A 17,610-nucleotide genomic window follows, 5' to 3' on the forward strand; every position below is an offset into this window, starting at 1 on the left:
AGCCTGACACATAAACTGTCAGAGGCAGGACCAATAATGCAGCCTAACTAAACTAGGCATCAGTAAGAATAGGACTCTTGGCAGTTGTAAATACTGAAATGTTTTTCTGCACAGACAGAAACACAGTGTGAGAACTGTATGACGTGTGGCAACATCCCAAGATTTATCAAGCCTGTCTACACTAATGAAAGTTGTTGTGTGTGTTGTGCTGTGCAGATGGTTTTGCACTTTCTGGTGGGTTTTACAATTCAAGTATTTTGTGTTTTGGTTTTTTGTTTTGTTTTGTTTTTCCTCCTTCTTTATTATTATTATTTTTTTCCACTTCTGAAGTTCCACTCTCCCATCCCATAATGTCCTTTGAAAAAAAAATTGAGGCTTCTTAAAAACAAATGGTCAGCTAATTCATATGCTGTCATTGACCAATTGTGGCCAAAGCAAAAACTGGATTTCGTACAATGCATACTGTCAGATCGGTGGGAGATGGAGAAAGAATGATGGAATTCATACAACACCTTGAATCTAACTGGTTTTACAGAAGTTACTTGGGTGTACTGAATGGTACTGATTGTATTTGCAGAGGGGCCAGCACCTTGTGGCCCAGGTGGAAAAGCCAGCAGTGTGCCTCTGGCTGGGAAGGCTCAGTGCACTTTTGGCTGGCAGCAGGGCTGTAGCCATCAAGTCAAGGGAAGCAGCTCATCTCCTCTCTTCAGTGCCTGAGACCACAGCTAGCTTCAGGGTGAAGACAGTTAATGGATATTTGTTGAGAGTTAACAGCCCACAAAGATTTATATGTGAATGGTCTGGAAAGTGTGCACAGGGTGTGAATGGAGTAGGAATGAATCTTCTAGGAAGAAGAATGGGTACAGTGGATACTGGTGAGTATGACTGTCTGCTACCACCGTACATGTGGTTCCTTCCTGGCTGGATTAAGGCTTGTTTGTTCCCACTTTTGGTTACTCAGAAACCTTGTTACAAAGAAGAGTTCAAGTCTGAGAGATGCTGTATCTTCTCTCACTTGTGCCTGTTTTTGATTGAACCCACCAGATTTTCCAGGACTTCAAATGCATTTTGGAAGGTGGTGTAAGGAGAGGAGGAGTTGGGTAGAGAAGTCTGCTGAATGCTTCTGACAGAGCAGGTGCTTGCTGAGACAGGAGCAGGCTTTAGGAGCACCTTGAGCCATGATAGGAACTCTTCTTTTGGCTATCCACACTGTGGCCTTACTTGTCCACTCATGATTTGGAATAGTAGTCATTACTTTGGATTTTCTGTTCAACAAAGGTGCTTGCTTTATCAGGGATTGGATTTGTGATGGCTCTGCCTTTTTTTATGGTGTAGTCCACAGGAGGTTTGTGTATGGAATTGAGCTTATCCAAGTCAAAGTACTATTCTAAAGTAGGAGAAAGATACTGTAGCTCATGTAACAAAAACGAATGTTTATCAACATTTACCAACGATATAGTAACTGTTATTTCCCATTCTTGCAGACAAGGTTGTCTTGCTTCAGGTGTCAGGACACTGTTTCATCTTTTCAAAGGCACTGTGTACATTAATGCATTGTACAACCATTTTTCTACTAAGTAATGCAGTCTTTGATATCAGTTACTACACTGATATCTTCTACCAACTCTGTTTTAAATGGAATCTCCAAAATTAGCATGTCTTCTGCAAAGTCAGTGTAGGTGAAAGTAGTCAGCTTCACTGTAACCAGGAAGGACCTAATCAATCCTGTTCTTTCCCCTCCCTCTTCCATTTGTTTTTCCTTTGATAAAGGACTGAAAACAAAGGGCATTTGTTATCTAGAAAAACTCAGAAGCTATTTCACATGAAAACATAATAACTATGACAGGTTACAAATAGCACAGAACATGAATCTTTTACAGAAGAAAGGAGAAATGTCCTTTGGTATATTTACTTCAATCAACCCTAATAAGGCTTGTTTTATGTGTTTTATGCATCCGCCATCATAATTATAAATCCTTGACATTTTAGCACTAGCATTTATATCTGCCAGGGAAGCTACCCAGAGTCAGCCCTCAAGGAATGTCTGTATTGTTACTGTGGATCTCCATAACAGCTCTCAAGTAGCTACTAAGTGGCTTAAAAAATTACATCTAGGTCATGCTTGAAGGGCTCATCAAACTTTGCCACAAATATCAATGTTAAGTACCCAATCAGCTGCATTGTTTGAAGTACCATCACGTGGGGCTGCAAAGGAGCAGGTTGGACAGGAAGGAGAAAGTGGGTAAGGTCTCATCAATGAGGTAGAATTTTTGCTGTGACCTTTAAAAACAACAACAAAAAACCTCCCGTGAAATCAACTGCCTGTTTAGCTGCAGTGAAATAACAGAAAGTGAGGTTATCACAGAAAAAAACCACAACAGATAGACTTTGAGAAGCATGCACAAAAGGGTTTTCTCGAGCATTATACCTTAACAGGCTTTATAACCTTTGAAGATTAGTTTAGGACCTTCCTGCAATAACAATAAATAGTAATAAAAGTAAATCAGGAGTTACAACAGGGTGTTAAGAAACTGTTAGAAACCTTGGAGCTTGGGTTAGGTAAACTTGAGTAGCAACCCAAATTCAGTGGCAAGATGAGAGTTCAACACAGTTAATATTAACAAATCAGTCCAGAAGCTTTGGTACTGAAAGATATCTGAACAGCAAGAGTAGGAAAAGTGTTGGCTGGTCTTTGGGAAGACACTTTGGTGTATACAGTTTTGGCATGTAGGTAAACAAGATGGGCTAATCACCATAGCTTTCATGTGATGTATCTTTAATTTGTTTTCACATGTAGGTGTGAAGGAAGGCTGCCATATGGTGCATACATGGGTATTTTTCTTTGACAGCCTTTAAGTTAGAGTAATTCCAAGGCAAGCTATTTTACAGGAAAACCATTTCATATACTTATCAGTACGTGCCAGAAGAATACATTGAAAGAACACTGAAGGAAGGCAGTAGAGCTCCAGGTAAGTTTTAAATTGAAAAATTAAATAACACTTTCATCCATTTTTGAGGTACCCTAATTACCTCAGTTCTATCTATGTCACACTATTACTAGACTTTCATCTTTTAACCATTTGAACTGAAGTTTTTCATAAGCAATATATAAAATCTGATTTTAGGTTAATGAGTTTGTGGAGCTCTGAGGAAGTTTCCACAACACCTTCCTGAAGTTTTCTCTTCATAATTCACTCTTTAATGTATCTTATATTCTCAGTCAAAAGTGGTTTTGTCCTCTTAAAGTGTTGGAGGCGAAGCATAATGTGGGCCCATGGAGAAGGTTCTGCAGGAGAAAACACATCTGTTGGGCTTTCTGTTGCACTGAGCCTTTGCTATATGTAAGCAGGCAGCACTGGGTGCTCCCCACAGCACCCATGGTTGTTAAGCTGCTGTTGGTAGATCAGGGTGCTACTGGGGATCCAGCATGGCCAAGCATATAACCTTCCTGAAAGGAAGGCAGAAAGGAGGTGGAGGAGGGGAAGAAAAGGAAGGGGATGCCTTCTCGTCTGCATTGGCCATATGGAGGCTGTTTTCAGCCGCTGTCAGCGGCAGCCTGTCTCCATCTGTCTGTGTGGCTGGTTGTTTGCAGGTGTGAACACCTCTGATCTTTTGTAGTCTTATTTTGAACTTTGCTGTTTTCTGTCATCAAGATGTTACATACAGAAACACTCCATGTCTTTCTACCTCCATTGTGTATTTGTGGAGGGTAAATAAAAGCTTAAATCTTAGAGAAACCACATTGACAGGTCAGAGAGCAAGGTAATGTGATGCTGTGGAGAACTTGGTTTTTGCTGTAGCTTGAGCCATCTTTTCTCCATGTGTCAGGAAGCTCAGTGGAGCAGTTGCTGAGCTGTTAATCCGCCCTTCCAAAACAGTTCTTGTGAAGATGTGAGTGGTTTGTGTGGAAAGTCTTTAATTGGAAGGAAGAAAAAATAATAAAACAATTCCAAAATTGTTTTTAAAGGTACCTGATAATCACTCCCACAGGAGTACTAACTGCCAGAAATATAGATTGCTGAAAAAAAGCATGTATGTGTGTATATATATGTATAGACCAACACACGTACCTGGCCTTTTCTCTTAAATGAGAATTGAAGTAATGAAGTACTAGGGAAACAAACACCATGAACAAACAGAATTTTACAGGCTTTCACTGCCCATAGTGAGAAAAGAATGTAAAGAAAGTAGATGTTCTGAATATGGGGGGAAATGAAGATGAAAGCCTTCTGTCCAACTGAAATGGAACACACTGAGCATTAACTCTTCCTGGTGCTTTTAAGTGTATTATTCCAGCTGCTGAGAATCCTATCAGTGATGTGCTGATGCCAGCCTGTGCCTGGGAATTTCTCTTAGGGATTTTATCTTAACTGTGAATGAAAGCTGATTAATTTAATTGCAAGCAAACTTTTATTTCATCCCTTCTTGGAGCTCTGTGTACACGCGTGGTGTTTTGGTACAGAAAGGAAACAGTTATGTCTGTTCTCTAATTCAGTACAGAAAAGCTGTAAAATACCCACTTTTTAGCCTTATTAACAGTAATCTAATTGTCAAAAATATCATACAAAAAGGAATGTTTACAAAACCTTGCATTTAAAATGTTGTCTAGGGCTAGGGGAAGCCAGTTGTTACTGGTTTAACAGCCAAATGCCATTAGGCAAGATTTGTAAAGTTGTGCTATTGGCTCAGAGATGGCAATGGTTTTCTTTGAAGTTCAATTTATATTTAATGAAGCTTAAATTGCAAGCACTGAAAAAAAAGATGGTGCAGCTGTATCTTGGGGAGCGCTTCCCCTGCTTGCTTGAGTAGGGTGCAGCAGGACAGTGGGCTGAGAGTGCCTCTTGTCTCTCTTGGGGGGATTTCCTGGGGGGCCTTCTGTTGCTCAGTGGGCTGTGATTCTCTGTTGTAAAACAAGCTGTTGCTTTGCCTCCAGACCCATTCACTCAGTAAGGTTGTCTTCCTCTTGGCTATTTACCCACCCTTTTATACAGCTCTGTTCTTCTTCATTGAATGTGTGCGTGTTGTTCTGCATTTGGGAATAGAGCCACTTGATTTTTACTCAATTTTCTTTTATTTTTCTGCAAGTTTCCTAATTGGAATATCAATAAAATATTGAAAGACAAGTACCACAGGACACAATTCAAAATTAGAATTTGACCTTGTAAACTGCCTTGTGATAAGATTGCCACACTTACTATTAATGAAAATGCTGATAAAACAGTACTGTTTCTTACTGCTGACTTATGTTGTGGCTATGTCTCAGTAAGTCATGAGGGGAGCTGTGTTACAGGAGGTCAGGTTGGGGATTAGGAAGGTTCTGCATGGGAGGGTGACTGGGCAATGAGCACAGCTTCCCCACAGTAATGGACATGGCCATCAGCTGCCAGAGAGTTCAAGGAGCATTTGGACAGTGCTCTCAGGTACAGGGCTTGGTTTTGGGTGGTGCTGTGTGGAACTAGGGGCTGGCATTGACAGACCTTTCCCTTCAAGGGAGTTGAAACAAGATGATTTTTAAGATCCTTTCCAACCCAAGTCATTCTGTGATTCATTTTGTGATCCTTGGACGGCCCTTCCAGCATAGGATATCCTGTGGTTGCATGACATAAAAATTAATAGATAACTTTGATGGCAGATATTCATGTGTTCCTTTAAAAATCTCTGAAAAGTTGAGACGCTGAAGTACAGTAAGTGCACCAAACCACAAAGGAGTACTTGCATAACTTCTGCAGTTCACAAATGTTTGAAGTCATGTCTTAATCTGTTTAAAAAAAAAATAATAATTAGCTGCTCTACAGAGCTCAAGTCTTGAAATTTTGGACTGGTAAAGAACAAAACTACTATTGCAACAGTGTTGTTGCTATGATAGGTTTGGGGTGGATTTCTTAATGTGTTCTGAAGTTCTTTTCATCAGGAGGCATTTGCAGTCTGTTCCTATTAATGGATTTTCCATACTGGAAATGTATCAATTACTGCAATTATTTTTGAATAGCTGATATGTGTAGCTTCAATAGTTTTCCCTCTGACAGGCTAAGGCTAATATTTGTAATACTTTTATCAGTATTATATTTACACCGTTGGGACTGCTACTGGTAGGGCTCTCCTGCAGCTGCAGCCTTTGAGTAGTTGTCTCTTAAGTAACCATTTTAGAAAACAAATGGCCGTTATTTCCTTGGTGAGGAAAGACATTGAATCTTTATTATTAGTTTATGTTGTACTTGCAGTATCTCCTTTCCATGCTCTAATTAAAATGACTCTAAGTTATGCTGGTGTTCTTGGCTTAATTTTGTGGATCTCTTATTTTCTCACCACTGTGTTTCAGGGTCTCAGTTTGAGATGGTGCTTGCATATTTCCATTTGACAGTTCTTGCTGATTTTTTCCTTCAGCTTGTCAAAGTGTTTTGATCCAGTCTCTATTTTTGGTCTTTAACATCCTTCGTCAGTGAGTGTAGACTGCCACAATGTAATACAGCATTTAGTATGCTGGGCAGTGAAACCATGGAGAGGCTCAGGTTGGTCCAGTGGAGGAATACACTTTATTCCCATCAGGTCACTGCTGAGCTCTGTTTACCGCACACTGTGTTCCAAATGCTCAAATGGAATTTTTATCCTACTGTCTTCGTCAGTGCTTTCATTGCAATAAAACTCATTGGTGATAATGGTCACTTGCTTAAAAAACAGTTTGCCTGGTAAAAGTGAGTGAGAAAGAACACCCTCTAAGAGATGGGCAAATGTTGTGAAAGCTCTTGAGTTGTGAGCAACAGCAACAACATGGGTAGTCACTTGAAAAACAAACAGAAAAAATCAACATTTTTTGTTGTTGTTGCTGGAACTCAGCTGGATCAGTTAACACAGTCTCTTGGTGTCTGGCTCCAAAATGGCCTTTCTGACCATGTGTAATTGCAAGGAGTAGTGATGTCTGGTAGTAAATGCAATGTAAATGTCTTAGTAGTTTCCTTGAAGTGCAGTAATGAAGTCTGTAGGTTTTGGTGCTGAGATGAATGTTTCCCTTAAGTTTTGGAGTAATAAAAAACAAAGTGTGTGCTCTAAGAGCCATTTGTGTGACTGTGGAAAAGAAACAGATTCCATATTAGAAGGAAAAAAAAAAAAAAAAGCAGTTTTCTACCTGATTATTTAAGGGGTTTTGGCTCTTCTGAAGTGCTATTGGTAAATACAAGTTGACACGCTTCTGGCAATGAAATTATAAATGAGAGAAAGACCTGAAAATGTCACTTTCATCCTTAGAAGCACTTTGGAATTTTTCTTTTTATTTTTCCTTTCTTTTCCCTCTCATACGTTCATTTGTTCCCTTAGGCAGATGAGGTCCTTTAAATGTTTGTCTCTTTGTTTCAATACACTGCTTATCACAGGATATAATTTTTGACATGTCTTGGAAGTGTCAGAGAAGATTTGATCTACTAGTATTTTTATGGAGTGAGTGTGTATGTGTGCCTTAAAATAACACAGAGGGCTGAGGCAGTGTAGTAAATCAGTTCTTTAGATTGTTCCTGCAAATGCCCTGGCATTGCCTAACCAGGTGTATGTGATGTTCTTACTCAGAATTTGCTAAATAGAACTTGGTTAATCTTAGGGAGCTCAGGAAAAGAGAAGAAAAGAAAAAACATCTAAAGACAAAGCTAACTTACACATTGTTTTTAGGCAGTGTTTGTTGTGGGAGTGGGAGGAGAATAGATGGTAATCAGGCAGGACAATTTCTTGGCCTGAACTGCTGCTGCCATCTCTTCCCTTCCTGGAGAGGGCTCTGGGGTGCTGGGTATCTCATTGGCTGGGAGCAGAAAGTTGTCTGGTTTGTTTAGGTTCATTAAGAATTTGTTCTTTTTATCCAGTTCCTCGAGCTGTATCAGCAACCTACACCAGGCAACACATAAGTCACTTGTTGATGAACATAGTAAAGACTAAGAGGAAGTTCCTTGTAGGCCAGGCGAGCTGACGCACAAACTATTTCTGTGGTCTTTGTATACATTTGTATACATATATTTGATTTATATATTTGTGGTCTTCCCGTACTAACTTTAATGTGAGTTTGGATAGCAGAGTTTGCAGCATCTCTGTGCTTTACAGTGGGCCTGAAGTTGTGGATAGCCAGTAATTAAGGAAAACAAAATAGATGGGATCAGTTTGTGGGAGAGAATGAGGAGAAACTGTAACAGATCTATGGTGAGTTCATACATGTATATGTGTCTCTACCTTATTCTCTTACAGAGGCACAGGTTCAGGGATTAAGGGAGTTCTACTCTGTCACTGTGATGGCTACAACTTGAACTTGAATAAAATTATTATGTACTCATAAACAAATGAAAGCTTTACCTGCTTGCTCCATACAGCTTCCATGTCTGTGTTACATCTCCCCAGTGTGTCAGTCAACACCAATAAACTTTTAAAGAAATATAACACCCTCCTTCCCATAAAATTTAAATGCTGGTTTGTATGTTTAAGCATGTTCAGCTGTAAATATTTTGGAACAACAGAAGATGTTCTCTATTCATAGCATGCTACCTCTGAGAACAGCATGCCATCACCAAGGAATGCAGAAGCATGTATTTAAGTCATATTGAAGTGAATGTACTTAAGCACAAATGTATGTGCTTTCCTGAATGTTTATTCTTATTGCTAGCTGTTCTCAGGAAAGACTGTTTTCTACTCCCATAACTTGATCACTTTTATTTTAAATAAAGTAAGTTTGGAACACTTTAAAATATGCAAATGGTGTTTTATCTTTTGTTTTTTGTAGCTGATTGCTGTTTACGATGAGCAAGAGCCCCACCACAAGTCTGAGGGCACCAATGGGAACATGACAGACAGAAGTAGCCCAGACCTGTTTGAGGCAGAGGTAGCGGCTCAGCTGGCTGCCTTTCAACCGATCGGGGGTGAGATTGAAGTGACTCCTTCTGCCCTAAAACTTGGTATGTATATTTTGCATGGTTATTATTATTTTTAACTAACCTATAGTGTCTATTTCTTCTGAGCTTCTGTTTTATGTATATGTAGAATATTTTTTTTTTTGGGGGGGTGGGACAGGGTTGGGAGTGACTCTTCTGTTTGCCTTGTGATTTAGTGAAGATAACTGTAATGAGAAAAGTTGGGCAGCCTCTGTATTTCAACTGCATTTATTGTGCAGTTCATGCTGTATTCTCAAGTACTGATGGCAGTCTCGTAAAGATCCAAAGTAGAAAATTGGATTGAAGTGGATGGAATGAGTTGAAAATAATACCTCTAGTTCTGCTACTCTTGTAGAAGAGTCAACTTTTGCCTTCAGAAGTTGAGTATTCAGCTGTCTCTTTATTGTAATACTACTTTAAAGAAAATGGCTGATTTAAAGAAAGCACTACAATAAAACATTATGATAAACTTCATTGGATGAGGTTGCTCAATATAACTTATGATAGAAGTCTGTGCTAGTTTTTATGCTTGTTGTAGAAGTATTGAAATCCAAACTGCATGAAGCTGTTTAGGTTCATATTTTTTAACTGGTCATTCTGGTTCTCTCTCTACCCTTATGAATATTGAAAAATCTCTTAAATGACGCACACGGGAATTTCTCATATGCCATGACATTTACTGGATATTTTTATGTAACGTGATATAAGTGCATTTTAGCATGTTTTGGAAAGTAGGTATCATTCTCCACTTACCTTGGAGCTGTATTTAAAAAAAATCATTAAAGATTCAGTCAGAAACTGAGCAAAAGTTGAGTGCTGGAGAGGGGAGTATTTCAGCCTCATGCAGTTTTATGTGGAACAGCCAGTGCACTTGAGCTCACCATTAAACTACCAGATTTTTCAGTTCTGTTAGCATTTATGGAGTTGTTGTGCTGTAGAGTTTAGAGGAGTAATACCACATGTAATACCACATGCTATAGGCAGAGCCAATTAGGCTTTGATTTTACTTTTCATTGCTATTCTAATATATATTTGAAATTTAAATAGGTGTGGTTTTTTTGTTTTGTTTTTTTTGTTTGTTTTTTAAAAAAAGAGAACATAAATATAATATATTTGCCTCAGCGTTTCTGTTTCAGATTTTAATTTAGCTTGTAGAAAATCTGTTTTTTTGTTTTTTTTTTCATACCTGTCAGTTTTGTTAAGGTGGTCTGGAGCCTGAAACTGTTTTCTCTTCTGGACTTTTCATCCCTGATAACAGTTTTTTGCACTTAATTTTTTCCTTTATCTTTCTTGTGTAACTTCCTGGACCTTAAATTATGTTCCTGTATTCATTGGAGGCAAAATGAGAAATATAAGAAAAAAAGAAAGATTTGGTCAGATCAACCTCACTGACGCATGAACCACAGTAGTCTGGTTGCCTAATTATTGAATTGACTCACCCTTGCTAGCAGAAGTAAATACTAATAATTTTAAAAAGCTTTTCTTCTAGAACAATGATGTGATTAAATGTACACATTATGAGCAAATGTTGTTGTTTTCTGTAGTGGAGCTGTTTAAAGAGCTGTCCTGAGCTTGGCCTTTTAGAGTGTTTTTGCAAATGGCCTTTAGGGATGAAATATAGGGAATTTGTTGTTAAATCAATTGACAGATTGTGGAACAACTTTGGTTTTCTTTTGTTTTTCCTGATATTTATTATGCCTTGAAACCAGACCCGTGGTTTCACGTAGAAACAATGCCTTGTAATTATGTGAAACTAAATGCTGTTGTTCTCAAACATGAAAGAATCAGCACAGATTTTAGAAAAGGCACTTAAGATACTGCCTTGAAACTCCTTAAAATAAATGATATGTTTGATACAGTTAACTACGTACTATAACTAGTCCTAAAGCCTTTACTGACTAGATAGAAATTGCGATGAAGGGGGGAATATATATATTTTTATTTTAGGATACTTCTACTATTTTTTGTGGCTGATATTTTTCTGCAGTGACCATTCTGACTGTCTGAAATCATAGTTTTTCCATTATGTAGTTAGGTACCTTTACTTACACTTACTTAGAACTTTGAAAATAAACAAAAATAAAGGCAATCCTATATTTACCTTGAAAACTAAGGGTACCTTACCACATGGGAAAGTGACATAAAATGATAAAATGTCACTTTCTTGGTAACAAATTAATTTATTAGTACTTAGCATCCTTAAAATATTTCAGGAACTTACTTGGCTCTTTGATCACTTCTAAAATAGTTCCATCTGTCCTTTCAGAACAGGTGAATATGTGGGTTTTGGTTGAGAGAAATGTAGAAACACTAATGTTATTAATAAAAACACTTGTGTCCATTACATGGTGAGGTGCAAGTATTTGCAATTTAATGGAGGTAACCATAAACATCTGTAACCCCAAGCACTGTCTTAAATTTATTGCAGTTTTTTCTGTTGTTTCTTAGTACATTGAATACTTTAGAGTTGCATTAACTGTACTCTATGGTAAGTATAATGCAATCTATGCCCCAGGGAAATAACTCATTTTAAAGAAGTGCTAGAAATGGTCGTCTGGCTAGCTGAATCCAAGCCCTTTCAGGCTATCATAAAGGTTCCCAACAGTTACTTGTGAACGTCCGCATGCTCTGAAGAGTTCAGCAGTTTGATTGGATTCAGATCACGCCTGCCAACTAGTCCTTTCCCCATTGCTTACACAAGGCTTTGTTTTCTCTGGGATCAGATGTCCTCCCTAGAGATGTTTTATTTTTGGTCTGTGTTGTTCCTGCACCTCCTTTGTTCTGACTGAACAAATGTAATGAGGCAAAACTATTTTGAATTGGATGAATTGAGATACCAAAATATTTATTTAAAATAGCATATTGAAGTCATTTAAGAAGCAATTGAGAAATTTCCCGTGTGATGCTCAGTTAGTAGGTTTTGCTGTTCCAGTCAAGTGCCATTTAGATGAATGTCTTCTACATCCTTATTGATGTTGTTGATCATTTATCTTCATAGCACCAAAATATATTATCTTGGATTTTTGGCAAATTGTGAATATATTCTTTGGTGCAATAACCAATCAGCTAACAGGTATTTAGAATGATGAAACATTTGGAGAGCCTGGTATGTTGGTGGTAGAGTAATAACTAGCATCACTTCTGTGGGCAGTGTGTTTTTTGGACTCCATCACAACCTATTATTTCTCTTTGACTGGAAGTGATGTTGAAAAGACTTTGCAGAGTAGGGACTAGAAACTCTTTAGAGAGCCCAAGGTGGCTGGGGTTACATACATTAGATGTACTAGCCATATTGTGCAAATGATTCAGTCTGGTATCCTTAAGATAACAGTTTGAGTGTTCTGTAGTTGTACATGCTGTTAGAATTACTAAAAATGAGGTAGCAATGTAGAGTGGTAAAGCACAACTTTATGGTAGCAGCTAATATGCCAAGTGTGAAGTAATACAATCTTCCGAAAATATTTTCAAATCTTTTGTTCTGGGTATTTCTAGTCTGAAGTTTGCAAATATTTTCTTATTCTTTTCATAAGTCTTTTCCAAGTGAATTGTTACCGCCAGGTACCTGCTGATGAAACCGATGCATCCATGTTCTTTGGAGCAGCTGCCGTCAGGCTATTGCAAAGTGATAATCCAGTGGCAGCATCCCTCATCACAGACCCTTGGTCCATAGGCAGTGCTTTGTGCAACCAATAGCCTGATCTGCCAGCTAGTGCTTCCCCCAGATCATGGGGAAGAGTTGCTTCAGAATGTTCTGTTTGCTTTAAAAGCACTGCTTTATCACAGTAACTCTTCTAGTTTATGACATGCCAGTATATGTGAATTAGTAGCAGAATTTTCATATTACTTTAAGTAAGGCTTTTCAATTAAATCAGCAGAACAGTCTGAGATTCAAGTGCTTGTACTTCTGTTGGCCATATCAGCCATCTTAAAATTCACAGTGCACCTGCAAGCAAGCTGCTGGCCCTTTTGCACCTAACAGACCCATGTTCTTTTATAGTGGTTTTCCCTGTATGGTAGGTATTAGATCAGGAAAGATGAATAAGTAATTTAATTTTTTTTTTTTTTTTCTTTTTCTTTTCTTTTTTTTTTTTTTTTTTTTTTTTTTTTTTTCCTGATGCCAGTTTGTTTTTTCAGCCTATAAGGACTGAAGAGGAAAGGATACAGTAACTTATTTATGGAAGATCTATTTTATGGCTGTGTCAGTTTGAGTTGGAAATGCCTTTGTGACTGGTGCAGAGCAGTTGCTTTATTCAACAGATGATGCTTGAGTGCACAGAAACTTGCTGCTTTTCTGTGGGTCTTTGGTATTAAGCATGAATAATTCTTCCTGTTTGAGTTGATAAGTCAGTCAAAGCTGTTTCTCAGTTGCATTTGCAGCAGCAGATAAGAACAGATGCTTCCACTGGTAATGTCTGAGCTTTGGAAACACAGGGGATGGAAGGTGAGGTTTCTTCTGGGTGCTCTCCCTTTGGGTGTCTGATGGAGCCCAGTGGTTCTCTGTGGCATAGGGATGTCTGCCCTCTATGGGTGACCTCAGAACTCGGGAAGAGATGATCCTCTCTTGCCTGGTTTGAAGTGCCTATTGAAGTAGGCTTGAGGGCATTGTAAATGGCATGTATTTGGTTAGTCCTCTTCCAAGTGGGTGTTGAGATGCTAAGCAGTGTATATGCAGACAGTGCACTTTTAAATACAGAGGAATAAAGTGTGGTTATGCTTTTTTTAAATGTTATGAAAACAGGTATGAACTGAATGTATTCATTTGACAAAATGTTGCTATTGCTTGTATACAGCATATGTGCTGTTTCAAATTGGAGAGGTTTTTTAATGTAAAAGCTCTCTTGTTCATCTTAATCTTGCAATGTCAGTTTATTGGCAGAGCATGTCGATGTTTGTCAGTACGTTGAGTAATTCTCTGCCGTATGATTCAGAAGAAATTAACATTTTGAAACTGGTAAGTTTACATGAAAAATGCATTGTAAAAGCTTCTGTTGTTTGAAGCAATACTGTTTATTTCATTAAGCAGATAGGACTTCTTTTTTCTGTGCCTAAGAGCTGCTCTTACAGCAGTGAAATGAAGCACTGTTCTGTGCAGTTTGTCACAGGTGTTGTGAGGATGGCTCTGTACTTGATGGATTTGTCTTCTCTGTGGCATTTGGTTTAATCTGGTTTTAAAGAATTGTGATGATCAATTAAAGTCTACTTGAGTTCTTAAAACAAATAGTTTCTGTTCCCAGGCAAGCTAAAGGTTTGAAGATAACTTTTCATTTCAGTCAGAGTGCAGGCATGGTGTATTTTGACCTCATGACTTGAGCTTGATATTACTTACCTATCCTTGGTTCATGGAAATGAGCTTTGCACTAACAAAACAGGGGTTTCTTTTGTGTTGTGGCAAAACCAATACAGAGTGCTTTTTATGAAGGATGTATGTGTGTATACATATATCACAATCACATAATGTCTTGGGTTGGAAGGGACCTTAAAGCCCCTCTCATGCCAGTTCTCTGCTGTGAGCTGGCTGCACATGGCTCCATCCAAGCTGGCTTTGAGCGCCTTCAAGGATGGGGCATCTGCAGATTCTCCAGGGAGGTGTGTGCCAAGGCCTCACCATCATGAAGAATTTCCTCCTAATACCTTGCTTAAATTTCCCCTCTTTTAATTTTGAAACTGTTCCTGATATGAGAAGTCAATCTCCCCCGTTTTTAAGTTTCCTTTAAGTAGCAAAGGGCTGCAATTAGATCTCCTGGGCCTACTTTTCAAGCCTGTCCAAATCCCCTTGGATGGAATCCCTTCCTTTTGTTGTGTAAAAACAAACAGAACAGTTGTGTGCCAGTCACCTTCAGGCCACCTGGCAGCAAAAAAAAAATAAAAATACATCCAATGCCTTTCTATATGTTGTCTGTTTAGAAAACAATATAGCCCTTCCTTCCTTTTCTCATTTTCAAGAATCTAGTAGCAGTAATGGCAATAAATTTGTGTGTACCACGTTAACAGCATCCTTCCTTGTTTCTGGTAGCCCCTCTGCTTTCCCCAGTGATTCTTGTTTCTCATTCATTATTCCCATTTCTCTACTCCCTTTGCCCTTGGTCTAATATATGTTACTTTGGGGTAAGGAGCTATTCCCCTGAAAATATGATAAGGAGAAAAATACTTTGTCATGAGTCACATGCTTTCTTGAAGGAGCTCCAGCAGGAATGTTCATTTCCTCCAGCCTTTTATTGTCTCAGGGATGGTTTGGGGGGATGGTGTTGAATAAGCAGGGCTCAGAATGATGGAATAAATTCTATCAGAAAACTCCACTATTGTTGGTACTGTTTACTCAGTGTTAGCTTTTTTATTAAAAATTTCCTGATATTACTGGTTTTGTAATGTTTCTATTTTAGTGATTATTCATATGTTGTTTTGATGCATAGCTAGTTTTGAAAGTGATAGATTACTTAAAAAGCAGACCAGCCTACTTCGGTAAGCTAAATATTTGCAACTAGAGGATTGGGAAGGATATACTGTAATGTACTGAATAGCTGTAGTGCAGTCTCTGGCAGTAAAATTGTGCTAGGTAGTATAAAAAAATGTGAAGGTGGATATGTGTGCTTATAAATCACTGCAGCACTGTGTTATACATTGCCTCTGAGGCAAGACGGTAAAATCTGTATTTCAGGTTGAAAATGAACCTACTAACCTTGGCTGATTGATAGTTGGATATTATTCAGTGTGAGTAAAGGTCTAGAAGTAGACAATCATCCTTTTTTATTTAAGAAACCAAGTTCATTCATTTTTACACAATTTTGCAATGTTCATTAGCTAATGATTTTGAGGTTTATTTCCGTGTGTGCATGTTTCAGTGTACAGGTGAACACATCTTATGGAAGTCATCATTAGAAAAACGACAAGTAGAAGTTAAATGATTCAGCTAGTTTGTCCATTGTTGTGTAGTTCTTTCTTGTTGCTCTCTATTTTACTTACCCTTCTAAGAGCCTCAGTTGATTTTTGATTAATTTTTTGGCAGCTTACCATGAAGTTCTGCTTCAGAATCTGATTGTTTCTCAAAGCAGAAATGCAGAATCCCAGCCAAGTGAAGAGGAGAGTTGTGTATTTACTTCTCCTAAACATAGCTGGCAAAAGCTGCACCTCCCTTCCAATATGTTACACAATTTTCCCATAGATACAGAGGCTGCAGATTTGTGTTTTGCACTTGTCTCAACTCACTACTTCGTTGCAGCAAAGTCTCTTTACTGTGGGCATTAGGTGAAGGAGGATGCTGTGCCCTCACTGGCTTTGAGATGAGAATGAATACCACAAGGATCCTGTTTTGGTAGGGGGTTGGACTGGGTGATCTCTAGAAGTTGCTTCCAACCCATGCAATTGTGCATGCTTTGAATTGTGTGCGGTATTTTGGCTCATCTCTTTTTAGCCCTACAATTAGAGGGGGAGAAAAAAAAAGAAATCTTTGTTAGCATTGTCACTTTTTAACTTTCTAAGGGATTGAAAAACTAAAACACTCCCAAATTACCTCTTTAGTGAGGCATTCAGCAGACTTCTGTAATTCAGTGTTATGAGCCAAAAAAATCAGTGAGATAAAATGAAATTAGATGAATTTGCAAGATGTTGACTCATCCTAGGCTTAAAATGTGGTGGTCAGGGTCCTGCTCTGGTTAAGAACTCTTTGAACCACAAATTTCTGCAAACCAGATTGTTGGTTGCTCTGTGGCTGTTCCTAGGCCCCTTTGCCAAGTATTTGCTACTGGTGGATGCTGGATAGTGGGTTGGGTGGGTGCTGGGCCAGACACACTCTGGCTTATCAGCCAGTTTCTTATAATTCCTTCAAGCTGTCCTGAAAGGCTCTGATTCCAGAGATTTCACTGTTTAATCTTAATTTCCTACAAATGTCAGGCATAAGTTTGAAATTTGACACTAAAAGTAGTTTGCTGTCTCTGGAATGGAAAGTAACCATAATAGGAATTATTTTTGAGGGAAGCCTAAAAAAGGAAGGATATTAATTAAGGTGAAATGAACAATAAATAAATCCTGGGCAAGATTTCAATACTGTGAAAATTTTTATTAATGTCTAGTTTGTTATGCTTCTTTAGAAATTCCATTGCAATATTCAAGAGGCATATTTTACTTCTCTACTACCAGCAATAAAATGCTACTCATGTCATATTCAGGCTGTACAGTTCAGCTGCCAAAGTTTTCAAAGACCAAGGCACTGAACTGTGGAGGAGTCCCTGCCTGAGCACCCGTAACTGATGTAGCCCAAGAACTGAACCAGCCCTTTACAGCGCAGCCGCCGCTGCAGGTGCAGAGAATGTTTTCTTTGTGTCAGTTTATTCAGCTAGTGAAGTTCATTAAGTGTTTCATTTGAAGTTGAGAAATGGACTGGGAATTGAAATAGAAGAAACGCTTATTTTCACCTTTCAATCTGTGAATAAAAATTAGGTGCGAGAGTCTGAGATCTATTAGCTTTAAAATCTTGTAGGATGGATTAGCCTAAAATGATTGATTTAAATGCAGATAATATGCTGCTTAAATACAACACTCTGTTTAGTAAGATGAATGCATTTTGCTGCGTCCAGCAGGTTGGAGAAGTAACAAGAAACCATTCTTGCTGGTATATCTGAAGTTTAGTTTCCATTTACATCGAATGCTAATTGGAAGATATTATGTTAAAAATGAAGTCACGTGTAGGGAAATTCTAATTATGTGTGTATATATATAT

The 17,610-nt window shown here is 38.3% G+C and overlaps 1 protein-coding gene across 3 annotated transcripts in view; it reads left to right on the plus strand.

Annotated features, from left to right (window-relative positions):
• PARD3B (par-3 family cell polarity regulator beta) overlaps positions 1 to 17,610 on the plus strand; it is a 361,423-nt gene that overhangs the window by 91,064 nt on the left and 252,749 nt on the right. For all 3 annotated transcript variants that reach the window (XM_072341851.1, XM_072341853.1, XM_072341852.1), the window contains one exon: positions 8,750 to 8,921. In XM_072341851.1, coding sequence (XP_072197952.1) covers positions 8,750 to 8,921 — 172 coding nt within the window. The remainder of the gene's footprint in view (positions 1 to 8,749; positions 8,922 to 17,610) is intronic.

This window comes from Excalfactoria chinensis, chromosome 7 (genome assembly GCF_039878825.1).
Source record: "Excalfactoria chinensis isolate bCotChi1 chromosome 7, bCotChi1.hap2, whole genome shotgun sequence".
NCBI lineage: Eukaryota > Metazoa > Chordata > Aves > Galliformes > Phasianidae > Excalfactoria > Excalfactoria chinensis.